At 42.2% G+C, this 22,782-nt stretch overlaps 1 protein-coding gene across 2 annotated transcripts in view; it reads left to right on the forward strand.

The window, feature by feature from the left end:
- Nucleotides 1-320: 320 nt before the first annotated feature.
- Nucleotides 321-22,782, forward strand: part of LOC149775752 (proline-serine-threonine phosphatase-interacting protein 1-like) — a 65,552-nt gene continuing 43,090 nt past the window's right edge. The window contains exon 1 of one of the 2 annotated variants that reach the window (XM_089944430.1): nucleotides 321-485. In XM_089944430.1, the coding sequence (XP_089800556.1) occupies nucleotides 450-485 (36 nt within the window). In that variant the 5' untranslated portion in view covers nucleotides 321-449. The remainder of the gene's footprint in view (nucleotides 486-22,782) is intronic. The other variant, XM_089944429.1, reaches the window with a different exon arrangement.

Raw genomic sequence — 22,782 nt, forward strand, 5'->3', positions numbered from 1 at the left:
TAAACTTTTCTGTATAACGAATGAATGACTTCGCAATTTGATACGGTTTTCAAATGATTTGCGTATTATTTGTAATAAGTCTGCATTAAATTTGCACGGGAACCGTGCAAATCAACTCGTTCAAATCTCATGCAAATGATCTATTTCCTTTGCTGTTATAAGGCGATGAATGGGCATCCCAGGTCCACAAGGCGATTAACGGGCAACGTAGGTCCACCATGCCTTTACACAATGGACTTTAGTCTTTACAACTGTATTGTATTGAAACTATTGACGTGTATGACGAGTACATCCTCGTCTTGATATGTTCACTGCAGTACAATGTAAAAGGATGATAGTGAATAAAACTTCCCCATTTTATCGGGTTAATCAAGAAAACAAACACTTAAACACGTTCGACTTCATTCAAAGGCTGTGTTGCCCACAGAGTCTCGGATAGAAAGGACGTGATGACCAGGCACACCCATTTTGTAGAAGCGTTCTGGGTAAGCATAACCAAACAAACGCATATGTATATATTCTATTATATTGTTACGTTATTTAAAGGTCTATATATTTCCTTTTTCCTGCTACGGCCTCAGTACAGAATTGCATACCTATCTAAATCAGGTGTAAGCAAATGGAGTGTAAATTTACAGATACAAACATTAGAAAGGATGTGGGTTTTTTTAAAACAAATCGGCGCAGAAGAAAAATACAGGTTTTTTCCATCGGTGTTTTTTCAGTAAAATTTAGGATTATAAATCTCAGTGGATCGGTGAGTTTAATGCAGATTTAGCATATATGATACAGATAACTGAGTAATTAAAATCGTTGATTGATTAACTAAAATCGTTGATTGATTAATTAAAATCTTTGATTAATTAAATAAAATTGTTGTGTACAGATATTTCAGAATGAAATACAACACAGGAACTTGGTTTTTGTCTTCGTCGGATAGACTTTGGTAGCTGATGCATTATATTAATGGTGATACTGATATTCACAATAACGATGATGATGATGATAATGATGATTTTATTATTATTATTATTTTTATTATTACCGCTCCGGTGGTCCAGAGCGTCCGCCTCGGATGCTGGAGGTCGCGGTTTAAAAGCCCGGCTGAGTCAGACTTATTAAAATGGTACTGGCACTGCCTCGCTTGGCGCTCAGCATTAAAATACTAGTCGATAGCTGGTCGACCTGTTGTCAAGATCATGTGAATGGGTGGGACACTATTCTTCATGACTGTGGCATGATGTCCCAGTGCTAGACATCGCTATAAACTGCCAAACAGCAGATATCGTAACGATTTGACTAAAATTGTTAAAACTACGTTAAAAATCAAAATCATATACACACATATTATTATTATTATTATTATTATTATTATTCAATAAGACTTACAATAATGGTACTAACAGCTGCCTCGCTTGCTGCTCAGCATTAAGAGGTTAGTGTTAGGACTGGTTGGTCTGGTGTCAGGATAATGTGACTGGGTGGGACATCATGCTACATGTCTGCGGCACGATGCGGCACGATGCCCCAGTGCAAGACATCACTATAAACTGCCCCACTGCAGATATCGTAGCGATATGACAGAAACATTGTTAAAGCTACGTTAAAAGTCCCAATCACACACACACACAGACACATTATTATTCAAAAAACAAAACATTATTTCTGACTTTTTATCTTATTGTTTGACTTTTCTATTTTTTATGTATCTATTTCTGCAATCTGTCTATTAAATTCATTTAACTTTGTACAATATGTCGCAGTACTGTACAATGTTACAGCAAAAATGAATTCAGTTCATATTCATGGAATATTTAAACTGACTGAGACATAGAAAGCTGACATAAATAGACGATTTCTGTTTTTTTTGGATTAGATGTAAGGAAAATATTTGACAAGTGTAGTGGAAAGACTGCATTGTTATGAGAGGTGAATTAATTTATTACTATAATTACTGACGAGTATTTCTTGTAAAATGTGTACCGTTGGTCGAAACGAGTGACAGTGCAAAATATTTCCACTTCACTAATGAAATATTTCCTTAAATCAACTCCTAGATTTTATTTTTTACTACATATCTCTTTCAGTTAAAAAAAATACCTTCGATTTGCATTTATTTGTTTCTCCATTCTGTGTCATTGCGATTAACGGCTGCATTTCTAGATCAAAGAAAATGGAAATTGCAGAATAATTTTAGAACATCAACATTTTATATATTTACAATGTTCATATAATACTTCCTGTTGTGTTCTTTATAAACTAATGACTGTTTTTCATATGAAAATTAAGAAATCATTATTCCCGTTAGCACATTTCTTGCACGAATTGATATAATGAACAATGCTGGGGTGGGACTCAGAAGAAACTTGACACAACGGTAAAACAGACATAGAACGTAACATCATCAAACAACAGATTTTAATGATTGTCAGTATATTTGTAAAGATTTTTATTTCTATTTATGTTTATTTCTTATTTTATAACACTAAATACATGGCCTGATGAAAGCAGTAAAGGTAGGAACATGAAAAACATCCTCGGTAGATGAACCATTTTGATCGCATATGACGTTCCAATTGCGAACGTGGCTCTATTTGTATCGCTACAGTGGCGAAATCACTTTGGGAACTACTTTTTCTAAATGCAGGAATTATATCTGCCCTTTTAGATATTATTCAGACCTGTATTACCATATTTAGGCCTGGCTAAGTTTTGTTTTCTCTTTTTCTTATCTCTCTTTCTCTCTCCGGTGGCCTAGTGGTTAGAACGTCTGCCTCGGATGCCGCAGGTCACAGGTTCGAACCCCCGCCGAGTCACACCAAAGACGTATACAAATGGTGCTAACAGCTGCCTCGCTAGGCGCTCAACATTAAGAGGTCACTGTTAAGATTGGTCGGCCTGGTGTCAGGATAATGTGACTGGGTGGGAAATCATGCTACATGTCTGCGGCATGATGCCCCAAGTACTATAAATCACTATAAACTGTCACACTGCAGACATCGTATTGATATAACTGAAAAAATGTTAAAGCTACGTTAAAAATCCAATCACACACACACACACACACACACACACACACACACGCACGCACGCACACATACGCACACACACACACGCACTTCCTCACTCTCTATATCTCTGTCAGGATTAACAGATCTTAAAATGTGTCAAAACTGTTGAATTTCTACTTGTTATTTTTGTAATCAACCGGAAGACGCTGTCAAAAATGCATGAAAACGAACTTCAAATAAAACAAAGCATGCTTCAAGTATTAACTTTTCTACAATCAGTTTTTGGGGCCCCGAGTGGCCGAGTGGTCTAAAGCGCTCTCCGTTACGGATCACTGCCATCTCACCTCTGTCTGCGTGGGTTCGAGCCTCAGATTCTGTCAATGTGGGTATGCGAGAAAAATAATAAAGGGAAACAGCTTCGGTGGCCCAGTTGTTAGAACGTCCGCCTCGGATGCGGGAGGTCGTGGGTTCGATCCCCGTCCGAGTCATACCAAACACTTACAAAAATGGTACTTACAGCTGCCTCGCTTGGCGCTCAGCATGAAGAGGTTAGTGTTATGACTGGTCGGCCTGGTGTCAGGATAATGTGACTGGGTGGAACATCATGCTACATGTCTGCGGCATAATGCCCCAGTGCTAGACATCACATTAAACTGCCACACTGCAGACATCGTAGCGATATGACTGAAAAATTGTTAAAGCTACGTTAACAATCGAAATCACACAGAGAGAGAGAGAGAGAGAGAGAGAGAGAGAGAGAGAGTAAAAGGAAACAAAAGGATATGCACAGTGATGACATCAAACAAGAGAGAGTATTATTTTTGATTAAAGAATACCTATCGTTTAAAAATCACGCGTTTGTGATAAATGAAGCTAGTTTTAAAATTGCTCCAACTGTATTTAGAGCTAGGTCACATAACTTGCCCAAGATAACGGTCGTTCTGAGCGGCTGTGTCACATGTGTGATCCAGAGCTGTCGAAAGTTTATTTAATTGGTTTGCATATTGGTCCGATATATTGGGAATGGTGGAGAAATATATACTACGATATAGTTTTCATGACCGTATTTATACGAATTTAGAACCGCTATGACTGCAAACTCAAAAAGAAATTTAATCGCATTGTCTAAAGCAGTTCTTTATATCTAAATTTTGTACCTGGATATTATATTAGTTCCTGTCTTGCCGTCGTGAGCATAAAATAGCATTATAACACCATTCATAGGTTCAAAAGCCCGATTCCGCTTTTTGAAGAACACTTAAGTAATTTATATTCATACGCATAACACCCTTTGCAAACAAAAGTCATCGTACTATACTAAAATGAATGCACATTGCAAAACGCAGGGCATACATTATTTCGTAATTGTCAGTATCATATTGTATATGATAATATCTAAAGAACATAAGAAATGAGTATGTTATGGTATAGACAATAACAAGTTTTTACTGCCCAATGTATCAATCAATTGCTAAGAGCAATGTTTAAGGGCGTGTTTTTCCGAATTTATAATAGGGCCTTATAAAAAACGATACACACAGAATATATGCGTGTTTGTTTTTTTGTACATAAAAGGTCTCGTGGGTCGGTGGTTCTTTCCGGGGTTTTCCCGGGTTCTTCCTCCACCATTAATACTGGCCGCCATTTATAGCCTATGAAATGCTGAAAAATGGCGTTAAACCCTAATACAACAACAACAACAACAAGTACATAAAAGGAAATATTTAATGAGTAAAGTGAGAAACACTGCATTGTCAAGAGTGGGGAAGCCACGTGCGGCAATACGACATGTTTCCACTTCATGGGTGAAATTATCCTTATGCCTAATTAAAAGAACGTAAATTTGTCATATGAAGGTAAAATCCGTATATTTGCATCGATTTTTGTCCGTTCTGTGCGCCTACAAGCTGCCTTACTACATCTGTAAATAGAAGTTCTTCAATTTACAATAAATTCTAGGACAGCGACCTTTTACAAGTTGAGCACGTGCAAATAATGCTTCATGGTGTGTACTTTGTCAAATTAATGACTGATTTCTTAGCATATTTCTTGCTCTGATTGATACAGTAAACATTCTTGGGATGGTGTACGGTAGAACATCCCCTTAAAAAAACATAAAATTGATGTTACCTACATCATGACCAAAAACAACAACGCGCGGACCTAAAAGAAACACTCACTCACTTTTTTATGCTACCCATCACTATTTTAAATTTTTTTATAAATCACTTCAATAGACTATCCACATACGCAAAGCAATCCAATCTAACTCCAAATATACACCTCAAACACCAAAAAAACATGATTTTAATCTACTATTCATACCAACTTACTTAAGCACTTACTAACACACAAACACATACCCTCACATTTTTTAAAAAAGAGTTAGTGTTTATTTTCACGCTACTCTACCTACACACATTGGCAAATCGATCGTTATTTCTTTTCTAGAGTATTGGGGTAGCCCTGAAAAGGGCTCTTTTTTTTGTTTGCTATGGCATTCTTTTTTTAGTTTCTAAGAATGCGATGTCCTCTGAGGATAGACTTTCTGGCGATAGGTCTGCTTCTTCGGAAAGAAAAGAAGAACTCTTTGGTGTCGATACGGCAATCGACAAAGCCTCTGTCAGGTTCAGGTTGCTGCTGCTGCTGCTGTTGTTGCTGCTGTTGCTGCTGTCTCTGAAGTCTGTACTTCTCTGTCCATTCTTCTTTCTCCCTGTTCATTTCTTCTCTGAAGAGCTCTTCTATCAGGTCTTCAGTGATTTTTAACATTCTCACATTCTCTATTTCTTCTGGCTTCGGTATCAGACTGTGTCTGACCCTATGCAAATTCACGTAGGCTTCGTTGAGTTTAGCTAGTTTGGAGCACATCTTCTTAGGAGGATGAGTCGACAATGGATGGTTAGACTAGAAACAACCCGGTTCTTAAAGTCAAAGCGCGGACGTGAAGGAAAACATCCCCCACACGGTTTTTGAGTCGCAACGTTTAGTGAGTGTCATGAGAGGGATAGTAAGAAATGAAAGAGCATCAATCCAACATTCTTATAGCTAAACAAAAGACAAAGGCATTTTTTTCAAAACACAACATTTTTTATTCAAAAATCACTTAACACTAAACAACAACTCTAACATTTTTAACAATAATCCAACATCATAACATCAAACAATTTTTTTCAAAACACAACATTTTTTTTCCACAGTCTAATCACATTCCATCTTTAAAGTTTCTCCTCTAGGTAAAGAGGGATAACAGTCTTCCATGGTTTCTAGTAATCTAGGATGACTTCTCTCAAACTGTTGATTTCTGTGGTATTATCGAATTCTGCATACAGGATGACGTTCACCGTTTCATCAGGGTCTCGGTCTTTAAACTGAATTTCCACACGAATCTGGCCCGATTTTATAGGGTGGAAATGTCCCTCGTCGCTGCCTTGGTCTGGAGTGAAATCGAAAGCCCACAAAGCGTAGCCTCCTGCATAATCCTCGTACGTAATGCCGTGACTGGTATTGGTTCCTAACTGTCCGGTGGCTTCGTACAGGGACAAGTACGATCTCAAGTAATTCTTCTTGGTAAAGTCAGGTTCGAAAGGTCGGGTACACAAGGTCTTGCCATCGCGACTGACTTCGATTTTGGACACGCCAAAGTGTTGAAAGTAGAAAGGATTTTCTTCGGCAGCTCCGTTGAAGGCTGTATTCTCGACGATACCAACGATCAAACGTTTGAGTAACTGTCCTTGGAACAGATGATCTTCGATCATGGATCGCTGTCCCTTGGGAATGGTGAAGGTTTTCACTTCCACGCGTCGTATGGGATACTTGGCGGTCGTTCTGCTTAACGTCTGACTGATGTCGGTTCCCACTTTAGGTAACACTTCCACACGGCGTACGTAGAGTCTGGCTTCTAGGATTTTGGTTTTGTAACCGTCACTATGAGCCATCAAATGGAAAGCGGCACTGCTACGATTCAGTCTCAGGCGGACATCCACCCCGTTCAGCAAATACTTTTCTTGCAACCACATGTCCAAATGCAAACGATCCATCAGTTCTAAACTTGTGTCGGCTCCCGTGATTCTCTTTCTTCGTTCTACAAATCCATCATTGTTGTCTTTCTTTTCATCAGTTTCCAATATTTCAAACTTGGTAGGTTCGTCAGCTTCCCATACCACACAGGCATTGAGATGAGTGTTCTTGGCATCTATTCCGTACGTCAAGAGATTTTCCAGGTAGGCACGATAAGGGTAAGTATCCATGCTGCTACTGACCAGTTTGTTATTCAAGTACAAGTCCACTCCACTGAACAAGGAATGCATGAAATTGTTGACGGGAGCTACTGCTTCATCGTCTATAGCACCTCCAGTCTTATCTAGAATTTTGACTTTCAGGTACAAGTAACTGCTATTCAGATCGATGTAATCTTCGGGCTGTCCTTTGATTTCAAACTCGATGGGAGCGGAATCGGTCAGTGAGGAGACGGGGTGAAATTCCACCCACTGAGATTCTTGCATCGTCATCATGGTAGGGGGCATGGCAAACAGATCCAGTTCCGTCTTGGAACAAGCGCAAGATTCTCGGTGCATCATTTTTTTGTCTCTTTTCTCAATAATCGAAAACGTCTAAGTCTCGAACGGTTCTTCTTTTCTTGGCCTTTCTCGCTTGAAGTCTGGTGAAAGGGTGTTTTCTTCGTCGTCTCTTTCTGCCTTGTCATTGCTGAATGCCTGACTCGGTAGCGTGCAGGGCATTTATAGGTGTTTCTCGTTGGCCTAAAATGTCTTTGCCCGTTTGCAGCAAGACATTTTTGCCTGCCCTCATGAAGGCTTCTTTAGGGTTTTGTTTGTCGATGATGACATTTTGGAGAAATTCTTTGCCTTGCGTCAGTGCCGCATCTTTCAAGGCGTGCAATCCGCGTGTCACCATCGGTTTCAACACCGGGGCCACCGAACGAAAGGCCGATTTTAACATATCTCCTAAGCCGTGTCCTCGCTGTCGAGCAACCCCTCGGTACACTGGATACATGACTTAAGAGTCGTGAGAGAACCGTTTTCGAAAATGGAGTTTCACCGTGACTTTTCCTTTGGTGAATGGAATATTTTGTCCCAAATCTCCTTTTATAGCAATGTTGATCGTGTCCAAATACGACTTGCTGACCGGGAAATAGTGAGGATGGACAAATTCGCGGTGGACGTGGTAAGTGTTTCCACCTTCCTCGTCAGTGTTCGTGGCAGAATCCACTTTGAAAGGAATGACACGCAGTAACGGTACGGAGGTATGTCCCACCACGTTGTACTCCACCACATCGGAATACACGAACATCAAATTCAGTCCTTGGTTCAGTTCTACCGGGGCACGAAATAACTTGCTAAAAGACTCGTTGTCGTAAACGATGGGTAATTCGTTTTTCTTGATCATGGTCTTTCTCATGTCCATGTCTCCGCCCAACATGTCAAACAATTCAGGACAAAATAAAATGGACAGGATTTTACTCCGTTCAAATTTCATCAAGAAGCGACGAGCTGCTTTGTGGTACTCCATGGTGACACTTTTGTTGACATGCTCCAAAGCTTTCAGAAACACGACATTAAACCTGGAGGCTATGGTGCTGACCAAATGTTGACCACTAAAATAATAGCCTGGGGGAATGAACAAGTGATAGGTGGTGTACTTTTGTGTACGGGTTTTCTTGTCATATTTGACATTGCTATCCATCCACTGTTGCATTTGCTCGTCATGAACTTCCACATCAAAAAAATTTTGATTTGGAAGGACATTGAGGACTTGGGTCGGGTGAATCATTTCTACTAAAGCCACTTCCCAATGGGCTTCGTGATCTAACTGGATGGCTTGAGGTAATTTGGCCGTGTAACAGCACAACGTGTTCTTGGGAAACACCTCCATGGAACTGTCACTGGGTAAAGTTAAGTAAAATTGGTTTTGGTGACTCATAATTCCAGAGTTCTGTGGCTGTCCGAGGGGTTACTGGACGTCAGAGGCATGTCTCCGTCTAAAATGGGGTTCTGGTTGTGATTGAAGTGGTGACTGGCACTGGCACTGGACACAAGGTTCCCGGGGTTCCCGTTCGAGGTGAATTTCAGGGAGGGATTAGGAAGCAGGTAACCGATGCAACTGCTCAATAAAATGGTCCACAATTGTTTGTCTCCTTGTTGCAAACTCAAATTGGCGATGGCTGCCCCGATGACACAATACACCACGAAGATTTGGCAGAAAAAGACGATTTGCGTTTTAGGCACACGTTCTCCACACCACACCCACAAGGATTGTTTTTGTAAATCTTGCACAGAAGAACTAGGTGAAGGAGGAGTGGTCGACGTAGCTGCGTCTGCTGTGTGAAAGGGCATGATGGTCACTTCTTTTTATAGTCGATGACTTGCGAAGCGTCGATCCAAGAATCGAAACTGGGTGGATATCCTTTCCAACATACTTTGACTTCTTTGACACGTCGTTTGCCCACTTTACGGGTTCTGCGTTCGAGAATGCTTTCGATGTCGTACACGTCGTCTTCTTTTTTGGTGACACGTTGTAACTCGAGCAAATAAAACGTTCCATTGAGCACTTCTCCGTTCATGTCTTCCAATTTATAGACGGCAGGATGACGGCCATGCACTCGTCCAGTGACGCGAAACAATTCGGTCGTCCAGTTAGGTAAGTAACCTTTGTCGAAAGTGCGTTTGGTTTTGCCAATGCGCACCCAATCTCCTACGGCCAACATTCCACTTTTCTCGGGGACAGCCCTCGTCGGGGACGTACCAAACAGACGCTCAAACACCAACACCTCGTTGTCGGGAGTCACGTCTTGCGGGGCACGTCCGATGCTTCGATGGTAAGATTGGTTGTACGCTTGTACCAGGTGCGGTTAAGATGTCGATGTACTTCAGAGTGTGGTGTTGCGTAAAATATTTCCACATGCGTTCTTTCAAAGTGCGTTGAAAACGTTCCACGATGCTGGCTTTGGTTTCGGGATTCTCGGTGGTAAAAAAATGAATGTAACGTTTCTTTAATTCTTTTTGGAAAGCTTGGTTCAGAAATTCGGTACCTTTGTCCCTTTGCCATCGAAGAGGGTGACGACCGCTTTGTTTCAACACCCGTTGCAGGGATTGCACTAACTCGCTGCTCGATTTGGAAGTCAAGGGCACGACCCAGGTAAATTTGGAAAAGACGTCGATGACACAAAACAAATATTTGTAGCCACGATTGTAGCTGGCCAAATGAGAGACATCGGCTAAATCGGCTTGCCATTGATGATCGATGCCTTCCACTCGGGTGCGACTTCTGGCAAACTTGCGTCGAATGGGTTTGTGTAAAGTGTAGGTAGCTTGTTCTTGTAACCATCGTTGCACTTGAGGTAAACGGAGACTTTTCAGTCGAGTTTTGGCAGCACGATACAATTTTTGAACTCCTGCGTAACCTGCAGGATGGGAGGGATCGTAGTAAATGCTGGCTAAGACTTTTTCCATTTTTTTGTGTTGGTTGGTGTGTTAATAAGACACCCACTCTTGGAGGATGCTACTCTTTTTCTCTTGGGGTATTTTCTTGGATTGCAATGCTTTGCGTGTGCGGCCAGCAATAGGTGTCGAAGAGGAGAAGGATGTCTGAGCGGGGGATATCGGTTCTTGTTTCACTTCTGTCTTCACTTCTGTCTTCACTTTCTTTTTCTCTTGTGAGGAAGAAGGGGTGGCCATCATCTTTTTAATCCATCCAATTCTGGAGGTAGGTGGTGTTGTTAACTTGCGTACTTTTTCTGGTGGAGTTTGAAACCCTTACTCTTCTTCTCCTTTTCTGTCTTTGTCACGGGTACTGGTGGTACTGGTACTGGTACTGGTACTGGTGATGGTGCTGGACTTTTCATCAAGGTCTTAAAATCTTTCAGAGTGGGTAGAGCTGTTTCGTCTAAAGCTTTCTGGTGAAAGAGTTGCAGTCGTTGCAAGAGTTGACCGTACTTTTGCGATTTTTCTGTTTCGGACAAATCTTGGCGATCCATCAAGGACTGCAATTCGTGTTGTAACTGGGACATCTCGCTCAAATGGGGATTGGGAGGTAAATGCGGGGTGTGTTGTTCTTGCCACCGATGTTATTCCATCCATCGTTTGTAAGGCACTAAAGCTAGTTTTCGTCCTTCCATGGGGTTGTCAGGGGTCGATTCTGAGATCTTGGGACTTCCGAAGGCCTTTTTATCTTGCTCCCACCAGTCCTCCCAACATGGTTCCCAAGACTCCTTTCAGTATGGGGCCTAACAAGAGAGGTAAAATACCTCCACGTTGCACTAACATCTTCTTTTTTTGACGAATGCGAATTTTCTTTCGAACCATTTGGCGAAGAACGTGACGATGTTTGCTTAAGCATTGTTTCTGGTGTTTGGACAAAGGGATCGTGCCTTTCAAAACGTTCAAACAACATTCGCACATGGTATCGATGACCTCTTTGGAGGCTGTTTGAATGAGTTTTTTTCGTAGGGGTGGAGAAGCTTTGGACAGGACAGATAACATGTCCCCATGTTTGGCTAAACGTGGTGGCAGTCCTTTCCTTTTCTTTCCTTGGGGTTTTCTGGAGGGTGACATCTTTGAGTCTTCAGGAGCACCATAAAAACTCTGATACCCGACTTGGTCACAGGCCTTTTTTATACTGGAACGCGTCGCCACTGATTGTCTTGACGTCGTATCAGTTTGAGGACAGGCATGACACGTCGTGCACGGGTACGTAACGGACTAAATCGAGCCAGTTCTTGCTTGGACAAATCCAGTAAACTTTGTAACATGCCCGATCTTTCTTGAACTTTGATTTTGGGAGAAGGTACTTTGTGAGCAGCAGCCACTGCCACTAAATTGAAAGGTCCTGCCACTGGGGAAGTTCTTTTGGGGGTCATCAACGGAGAAGTTCTTGGTGTGATCAACGTCTCCAAGTACTCTTCAGTTCTGGGTGTCATTAACGGAGAAGTGGACAAACGTGAAGCTGCCGGAGACGCAGTCACCGCCGTGGCAGGTCGTGGTTTGCGAGTGTAAGGTTGCGTCCTGGCCGAAGTGCCTCTCTTGCGACTAGTTTTCTGTGGACTTTTCTTTTTCTGGGGGCTTCTTTTCTTTTTCCGGGGTGGTGGTGGTGTCTGGTCAGAGGAGGGTCCTGCCACTGGAGAAGTTCTCCTTGGGGACCTGGTCTTTTTCTTCTTGGGGGTTCGTTGGACTTTTGTCTTGGGGATAACTTTGGGGGTATTAGGATCCCATCTTAAGAGTGAGCGAATGATGACCCCTCCTAGAGTACCGCTCCCTCCAGGTTTCAAAATGATTTGTTTTTTGGTTTGAGTGTCGATGCGGGGATCGGCCAGTTGGACCAAAGCGACTTTGTTTCGATCGAAAAAGCGTTAGGTTTGATGAGGAATCTGAATGATTCCTTGGAGTAATTGACGTGCCGTCACCGTGAACCATCGTAAGACTTCTTTGAGACTAGCTTCTAAAACACGACCTCGTGTTTGTGGATCTTTTTCTCGACTGATGCCATACAAGGCACGAATCAATTTGACGGGAAGATGCGACTGAAGGGACGTCATGTTCGCACTGAGAGTGAGACAGACGAAAAAGGGTCTGAGGTTTTTATAGATTTTTTTATGGGGAGTGAAATGAAGTCGAGGACGGAGACGTGTACAGGACAGGCCCTCCGTCTTGGCACCAGTGGTGAAACAAGTGGGTACGAAATCGCAAATCCTCAGGAGTCGTAGGTTTCAAATCGACGAGTAAATAGGCGTGTGGCGTTTGAGTGGCATCGTCGTACGCCTGAGTCAGCCAAGGCGTTCCTAACTGTTTGGCTAAGACTTGCACTTGCGATTTATCTCGAGGGCTTTTAAACAAGACCACGTAATGCGCATTGAGACTGATGGTGCGATGGGCTTTACTTTGTTGAAACAAATTTTGGGTGATGTAAACGACACTGGCATAACGGTGATGACCTTTGCGCGTGAACCACAGTTTAATTTCTTCTTCGTCTTCTCCTAACATGTCGTCGAAAATGACCAAATGGGTTAGACGGGAGTCAGAGACGATGTCATCGTCTTCTTTAGGAATGCCTTCCACAAACACGATGGAATCGCCATGACTTTCTCGCAAGAGGCTGTACGCCGATTGCCACTCTTTGTAACACCACACGATTCGTTGAGGGGGTCGATCGATCAAATGATGTTTATGTTCGATCAAACGTTTGACGAATTCGGTTTTGCCTGAACCGCTAGGTCCAGCAATGAGCATGTTAAAGGGATGGCGAAGATACAAAGCCTCCCAACTGGCACGATCTAAGTGTTCGTCGATGACTTTGACAGTAGAGGAAGAGGGAGCAGAGACAGCAGAGGTAGCCATGGTGTGAGAAATGTCACTTGTGACACGAAAAACAAACAAGACAAGAGTTTATATACTTTTTCAGAACACGTTTATTGAATGTTTCAAACATGAATACGAAAGACAAAAATGCATAAAAGCCAAAGGCTTAAGTACAAGAATAAAAGGCACATGATAACCATGAACGTGGAATAAACACAAGTGTCTGTACAACATGTTTTGGGTAAAGTTCTAACCAGTTCTATAGTAGGGGTAAGGTCACACAAGTGTCCTCCCGAAAGGGTCTTTCAGGCCTGTCCACGACAGTCCTGTCCTGGGTGACGGGTTCTTCTGGCACCGTCACTAACACAGGTTGAAAAGTAACTTTTTTCCTTGAATAACTCTCGTGCATACTGGGCCACCTCTTGTGTCCAAGCCTCAAAACCCTGGTCTCGGTGATGTCCAACATTTGACTCCTAACCAATCTGGTTTCTTCTTCGTCAACGACATGGTAAGTTACTTCAATGAACAATGAACTATCGATCTTGCCTAGGGTTCCTTTTCATATACAGACCAATACCGACGTGACCGTACGGTAAGGTGAAGTGATTGGGAAGTCGCACTCGCTTCTGGTATACAATTTGATAGACTTTTTCCAAGGGTCGACTGACGATGTTGTGAGTGGGTAAACGTACAATCTTGTTCGGTTGATAGGTGGTCACTTTAAAGTTTCCATCCTCTCCCGATTGCAAGGCTTCTTTCAATACCCCAAAGTTGACCACTCGACTAGTACGATGATTCAGAGTCAGTCCTTTCACTTTGCACGTCGTGTGCACTTCTCCTTGTGGGTCCCGGTATTCGTAGCCGTAATTTTTGGGACCACCACTGACGAAACTTAGAATCTTGTCGTCGGGATGCTCGTCTGTCCAGGCTCCTAAACGGTCTCCTTCGATGTCAGGGTGCTGTTGAATCGAGTGATGGATGTAAATGCAACTGTCCGTGTCAAAGTACAGGACGCGTTCTTCTAACAGTTCTAAAGCTTCGTACAATTTTAAGCGAGCATGAGCTGTCACGTAAGCCGCAATGATTACGTTTCCAAAAGGGTCGTCTTGTACAAAGTCCAGATCTTCTTCGTAATTGACCAAGATCAAATCCTCTCGAACGACGTCCACGTGTTTCATGTATTTGGTTTTGTCGTGAATCATCTGGAAGTAGCGGGAAGGTTCTGTCAAATATTCCGTCTTGGGTAAACACGGTCGTTGTGCCATTTTACCCCACAAGCAATTTAACATCACTTTGGCAAACGATCGCCTGCCTTCGTTTTTTTCGATGTGGTCTAAAGAGATGCCTTCTTGTGCGTAGTATTTCTCTTTGAATTGTATTTGGTCTTCGGGAGTGTGACACCAGGAAGGATAGCCGCTGGCTTCTTGTTTCAGTTTCAAAAAGGCATCCACGTAGTCGGCGAAAATGCCTTTCTGAGTAGGGTCACCCTTGTGGTACTGCTGTGTCTTGGGAAAGTGGCAAATTTCGTACACTTCTAACAGTTGGTATCCCATGTCCAGAGCTTTGAACAATTCCACGCTGACCCAGGTTCCCGTCAAGGCACGTTCTTCCTGGCTGTGATGGCAAGGTTGGTCCTGGTTGCACGTTTCGGCACAAGTACGGCACAAGGGAAACATCAGTTTGCCTTGACAATGGTGAGGTAAGACGGGGTGGTATAGGTTCGTGGGAGGCAAAACTTTACACTTGATCAAGCCTTCGTATTGTCGAATGTTTTTCAGGTCGATGTGTTCCGTGAACAATTGCGGGTGCCCTACAGGAAAGCGACAATATTTGCACACGTAGGGATACAGCGAACACACGTCCAAGTATTTGATTTCTTCTCCTTTCTCTTCGACGGCTTGGTACAGCAAACAGGTGGCATTGGTCCTTCCTCCGTACAAACTATCCCTCGGGTTCAACGGGTCCATGAACTGGTAACTTTCCACGAGGCGTTTAAACTCGGGATCGGTTTTCAAACGGTGATCGTACTCGTGTTCCCACATTTCCACCACTTGGTATCCTTGCTGTTCTAACTTTAGGCGTCGCTGACAAGTGTCCTGGTACAAGTCTTCCATGGTTCGTTGCAAAAACTGATTTTTAGTGTCACGGTCAGGGTAACAGACGGGACATCCGTGAAATAAGCAACCGTTAAACTCGTACACGATCTTGGGGTTTTCCAAGTCCCAGCCATCTACCGAATACGTTCCGATGGTCTTTTCGCCTCCTCCGTTGCGGGCATGCTGAATCCATTTGTCTTCCTTGTCGCACAAGTAATGTAACCAACGTAGGGCTTTGACCGAGTATTGACGCTTGACATAGTGGGTCGTTTGAGGACTGATGACAGCCACGGTGTTTTCAGGCATGAATCGTTGGCGGTACACTAAGGAACACGCTTTGGCAATGGTGCAAGCTTCTTTCAAAGGATCGACCCCTCCGTGTTCCATGAACAGTTCTCGAAATTTTCCACAGCAACGCCGTAAAATGTGCACGTCGGAACGACAATACTTTAACATTTCTTCCTGAAAGTCGAAAGGGTCCGAGGCGTGAGCTTGGTACCAAGCGTAGAAAGCTTCTCGTTGTTCGGTACGCATGTTGTCGGGGTCGTAATAGTGAGCCTCAGGCAAATGGGGTAGAACAGCATGTTGATTGGCTTCCGTATTGAAAAAGTGTGGAAAGTACCCTTTAGCCATTTCTGTCATTCCAAACGTTTTAGGCATTCGGCTCAAAGGCATGGCCAAGTAACTCATCGAATCTTTAAACTGTACTTGTCCCACTTGCATGAAAATGATTTTGGCTCCGTTCAAAGTCACTTTAGGACGTTCGGTGCCATGTTCCGTATAGTACCTCAAAAGAAACTGTCCATCGTATCCGGAGAAATTGTGAGCCATCACCGTGGCATGACGATGACAATCTCCGTAACGTTCGATGTCCTCTTGGCTCCACGTCTTGTCGATGGGGTCTAAGACCCATTGGGCAAAATCGGCTAACGTGTTTGGTCCCCGAAAGATTTTTTCACGTCCTCCAGGAATCTTGCTGCAGTGAGGGCAATGACTGAAGATAGGTTCTTGAATGCACTTCTCGCACGCTCGATGAGCCACGCAGAAATTAGGGATGTGAATGCCAGTCTCTTGCATGCATTCGAAATCGAAAAAGATGAAATTGCCTTTCTTCTTGTGACCGACCTCTTTCTCTGGTGGGGGTTGGTATTTTTGCACGTAACATTCGTGTTCCAAGTCCACGATGTGGTGACAAATGTGACATTTTTTCTTTCCTCGACATACGTGTGCCTTGGCATTGTTGGTACGTATGCCTTGTCTACACGTAGGGCACAATCTCAGGAGTTGACAAGCACATTTCTTCTGTGAACCTTGTGTTTTCAAATGTTGTTGGTAACAGGTAGGGCTGACAAACGTGCGCAGACAAGTCGAACAAGGCACTGGTTCTTCGCTCAGACAGGGTGGAGAGGCCAAACATCCTGGGCATTTCCATCCACAATGCTTGTGTTGCTCTCGATTATTATAACTATAGTCACATTTCTCACAGTAATATCTGTACCCCAGGAATCCGGTGATAGTGGTAATGGTATCGAAATGGTCATCGTGATGATAAACATGAATGTATTTTCCGTCCTTAAAGTCTTGGCCTCGAAACAACAGAGACCCGCGCATTTCTTGAGGGTGCACTTTCAAGGTGTAGCGTGGAGCTAGGGCATCTTGCAATTTTTGCATCTCAGGAATGCCACAGGGTGTGTCTTTGGACAGGCCAGCTTGTTGCAACAGGAGTTCTGCTTCGTTTCGTTGTTTGGTTCGGTTCGATTTTCGAATGTTCTCCCAGGTTCTTTTCCATTCTGTCGTGTCGTTCTTGTTGGCATAGGTTCGTCCCACCACGATGGCACGGGCTAAACACATCTGGTCATGAGGATTGTGAATTTGGACAAGACTACGCTTAATGCTGCCAAGCTCGTTCACCAATAACATCTTTTTGCGTCCTGTCCCTTGAGGAAGAGAGACGTGAGCCATTTTCAGTGTGGCTTTACCATCGGTGATGTCAAACTGGTCATTAGATTGTTGTACGTGTTGAATCTTGTCCATGATTTTGGAAGGGGTTAGTTCTGCAGGTCTGCTAAACTCGATCCAAACAGGGGATTTCAAACCGTCGTGATCTATGGATAGTGTCACGCGATCGTCTTCTTTGGGTTGACATTGTCGCTTGAGTGCGGTGAGCAAAGAATCCCACATCTCGGTGATAAACCCTTCTGCTTTCTCCAAGGGTACGTCGGTCTTGAAATCTTTAAACTTCACCGTGTAGGTGTAAGCCGTGGTTCTAAATTTTCTAGAGGAGCGCTTTTCCGTCTCTCGAATGGAATAGTATTTTTCAGGGTTGACTAAGGGTGGTGAACTTGGTTTAGAGGTTTCAAATTCTGGTTCACTCATGTCCTCTTCAAAATCACTGGCATGAATCTGTGCCAAGATTTCAGCCCTGGTACGAGGCGATAGATCACGTTTCTGCCTCTTACTTTCTTCTTCTTCTTCTTTCTTCTCGAATGAATAGGATCGTTTCATCTTGAGTGCAAAACGTCAAATGACTCAAGTTTAAAGACTAATTTATAGTCTTGGCAAACCAGCATATATAAAAAGGGTGTGTGTCTTGTCCTTTCACTATTCATTTCACTCTCAAGCTGAGCACAACGATGGAAGAGACTACCCAGATGGAACGTTTCGTCAGAGCTTTGCGAGGGGTCATTAGAAAATTCTCTTCAGACCAGCCGACGGACTACTCTCCTTCCTTTCGAGATAAGAGTCAAGATACTTGCTATATCTGTCAGAAGAAAGGGCATTGGTCTTCAGAGTGTCCAGACCGTCAAAAAAGAACAAAAACAGGGGCTAAAAAAGACAAAAGTCAAGATACCTGTTATTATTGTAAAGAAAAAGGACATTGGTCTCCAGATTGCCCAAAAAAGAAACAAGAGGAGTCAGAAGAAAAGAAGGATACTTCAGAAGAAGAGAGGGATTCTTCGGAAGAAGAGAGGGATTCTTCGAAAGAAGAGAGGGATTCTTCAGAGGAAGAAGAGGAAGAAAGAAGACAATTCTATTTAAAAGAAGCAAAGAAACAGGAGAAGAAAAGAAGGGAAGAAAATGAGGAAAAAACGGTGAAGAAATTCAAAAAACAGAGAGACTAAACAAGGAGAAAGAAGAAGTCAATGAACTTTTAATTAAAGTGTTCTGTGGTGAATTGTGAATTGGATTGTAAAAAATGGAGAAAAGAATACATGAATGATATAAGGTAAGTGTCTTTGAGTTTTGATTTTAAAATAAGAAGCTACACTCACGCACTCATACACAGATACGTACTATAAGGGTAAAATGGGTGGGGTTCATTTTTGAGTTATTGGCAAATTGAAATTGTTTTTCTTTTCGAGAAATGTGGGTGGCCCTGAAAAGGGCCTTTTTATTTTGGTGTAGGGGTAAGTTTAACCAATCAACTTTAACTGCCTTAAGCCTTTGCCACGGCCAAGGCCTACTTCTGATGATTGGGTTGAAATCACTAAGGGTGGTACGACAGGCTTAGTCACAGGGTTGGCGTGTTTAGCTCGGGAAGGTCGTATTCTCTTCGGTCGTGATAAAGAAGTCTGATACATTTGTTTCAGACTTCTTAACTCCGCTAAAATGTCCAACAGTACCGTATCCGTTTGATTTTCACCCTCTTGTTTCTTTGCTGCTACTTCTTCTTGCTGTTGTTGTTGTTGTTTTTTTCTTACCTCTTCTTGTTGCTGTTGCAGTTGCTGTAGGAGAAAAGCTTGTTCCGCTTCCTTTTGTCGTTGCATAAATTTCTCCAATTCTTCTTTCTGTCTCTGTCTAAAATTCTCCACTTGCGGTAATGAAGAAGGTAACGAAGGTTCCGGAACAAATTCTTGCGAGGTAAGAAAATCCACAAAATCCCAATGTACCTCTTCTGAAAGTAAGTCCGGGTTCCCTTGGGCAGTCTCCCCTGCTGGTGCACCCCAATGGATCGTTTTCTGAGTTTCCGTCATGTTGAATCACTGTCGCATAGATTGACTGCACACAAGCGCTAGCGAATCTATATAGACCAACTGACGTCACAGACTACTCTCTTCGGATTGGATGCGGGCTGACTGAATTTTGTAACGCGTGTTTGGATTGGTGAATGAACTCAATCCGTTTCAATCCTGCCTCTACCTATAAATAAGCGCAGTTCAGTGCATTGATTCACCTGTTCTCGTCGCTTCAAGATGTGGACCGATGTGCAATCTTCTACGCTTGTGTCTTCCATGATGTTCCGGACGGACATAGCCATGTATGTCCGATCCAAGTGGGCCGTTGTCCACAGGACAAACACCAGCCTGTGGATACGTAGGATCTACGTAGAAAGACAAGGATGCCTGAAAAGAGTGCTGATTTACGGACCAACAGTGAGACGTAGCCTAAGGACAAGAAGAAGACCAATGCGATACCATTTATGTTAATGAATACATTAACATAAACCCAAAGGCCCTTTTCAGGGCCAGCCATATTTCTCGAAAAGAGATAGCCTTTCCATTGCCTACCCCTTTTCTAAATTTAAATTTAAATTTAAATTTAAAAAAACTTTTTAAAAAAAAAAAAATCCCATATTCAATTCCCCTTGTCCCTAGACAAACCCAAACTCTATTCCCATGTTAATTTCCCTTGTCCCTAGACAGACCCAAACTCTATGTTAAATTCCCATTGTCCCTAAAGTGGCCCAGCGTTTTTCTCCATGTTAAATTTCCATTGTCCCTAGAGTTGCCCAGGGGTGTTTTTAATGCTAAGTCCCATTGTCCCTATGGTGGCCCACTTAACTACTGACCTCTTAATGTTGAGCGCCTAGCGAGGCAGCTGTTAGCACCATTGTATAAGTCTTTGGTGTGACTCGGCGGGGGTTCGAACCTGCGGCCTGCGGCATCCGAGGCAGACGTTCTAACCACTAGGCCGCCGGAGAGAGAAAGAGAGGTAAGAAAAAGAGAAAACAAAACTTAGCCAGGCCTAAATATGGTAATACAGGTCTGAATAATATCTAAAAGGGCAGATATAATTCCTGCATTTAGAAAAAGTAGTTCCCAAAGTGATATCGCCACTGTAGCAATAAAAATAGAGCCACGTTTGCAATTGGAACGTCATATGCGATCAAAATGGTTCATCTACCGAGGATGTTTTTCATCTTCCTATCTTTACTGCTTTCATCAGGCCATGTATTTAGTGTTATACATCCTACCTACCAAGGTTTTTCTTGTCTTGACGCATTCCACACTGACTTTATTTTTAACATTATAAGATATCCAGGGAGTAAAGAAACTTACTTCCTTGTGCAAGTATATGAATTAACATACATGTAACTGATTCACATCAGTCATGCCTGCCATAAAGATGTATGACTTGATTGTAGATAGAGACACTGGTGTCATCTTTTAACTGCGCAGCGTTAATATTTCTAAAATGTCGTGTAACTGTTTCTAAAAGTGTAATATCCTATGTATTAACTGCAATATTCAACTGAAAACCTTTATTATACCTCGAACACTTATAATGGGAAAAACCGATAAATGCAAGATAAATCTCTTTCACCTGATCTAGGTTCTTCTTACAGTTCCAATCAATTTGGCAATGTGATTCCCAAACAAGAAAATAACACACACACACACACACACACACAGAGAGAGATACACACACACACACACACACACACACACACATATATATATATATATATATATATATATATATATATATATATATATATATATATATATATATATATATATATATATATATATATATATATATATATATAATATTGGGTCAGTAAAAGGAAACCGCTCCGCTGGCCCAGTGGTTAGAGCGTCCGCCTCGGATGCGGGAGGTCGTGGATTCGATGCCCGGCCGAGTCATACCAAAGACTTACAAAAAGTACTAACAGCTGCCTCGCTTGGCGCTCAGCATGAAGAGGTTAGTGTTAGCACTGGTCGGCCTGTTGTCAGGATAATGTGACTGGGTGGGACATCATGCTACATGTCTGCGGCATGATGCCCCAGTGCTAGATATCACATTAAACTGCCACAATGCAGACATCGTAGCGAAATGACTGAAAAATTGTTAAAGCTACGTTAAAAATTGAAATCACACACACACACACACACACACACACACACACACAGTAAAAGGAAACAAAAATGATGTCATCAAACAAGAGATAGTATTATTTTTGTTTAAAGAATACCTATCGTTTAAAAATCACGCGTTTGTGATAAATGAAGCTTGTTTTAAAATGGCTCCAACTGTATTTAGAGCTAGTTCGCATAACTTGTCCAAGAAAAAGTTCGTTCTGAGCGGCTGTGTCACATGTGTGATCCAGATCTGTCGAAAGTTTATTTAATTAGTTTGCATATTGGTCCGATATATTGGGAATGATTTAAACGCATTGTCTAAAGCAGTTCGTTATATCTAAATTTTGTACTTGGATATTATATTAGTTCTTGTCTTGCGGTCGTGAGCATAAAATAGCATTATAACACCATTCATAGGTTCAAAAGCCCGATTCCGCTTTTCGAAGAACACTTAAGTAATCTATATTCATACGGATGACACACAATGCAAACAAAAGTCATCGTACTATACTAAAATGAATGCACATTGCAAAACGCAGGGCATACATTATTACGTAATTTTCAGTATCATATTGTATATGATAATGTCTACAGAACATGAGAAATGAGTATGTTATGGTATAGACAATAACAAGTTTTTACTGCCCAATGTATCAATCAATTGCTAAGAGCAATGTTTAAGGGCGTGTTTTACCGAATTTATAATAGGACTTTATAAAAACGATACACACAGAATATATGCGTGTTTGTTTTTTATTACGTAAAAGGTCTCGTGGGTCGGTGGTTCTTTCCGGGGTTTTCCCGGGTTCTTCCTCCACCATTAATACTGGCCGCCATTTATAGCCTATGGGATGCTGAAAAATGGCGTTAAACCCTAATACACCAACAACAACAACAAAAAGTACATAAAAGGAAATATGTCATGAGTAAATGAGAAACACTGTATTGTCAAGAGTGGGGAAGCCACGTGCGGCAATACCAAATGTTTCCACTTCATGTGTGAAATTATCCCTTTGCCTAATAAAAACAACACAAAATTGTCATATGAAGGTAAAATCCTATATTTGCATCGATGTTTGTCCGTTCTGTGCGCCTACAAGCTGCCTTACTACATCTGTAAATAGAAGTTCTTCAATTTACAATAAATTCTAGGACAGCGACCTTTTACAAGTTGAGCACGTGCAAATAATGCTTCATGACTGATTTCTTAGCATATTTCTTGCTCTGATTGATACAGTGAACATTCTTGGGATGGTGTACGGTAGAATATCAAAGAGCAGTTATA

This window comes from Sinohyriopsis cumingii, chromosome 19, assembly GCF_028554795.1.
Source record: "Sinohyriopsis cumingii isolate HCF-2022 chromosome 19, ASM2855479v2, whole genome shotgun sequence".
NCBI lineage: Eukaryota > Metazoa > Mollusca > Bivalvia > Unionida > Unionidae > Sinohyriopsis > Sinohyriopsis cumingii.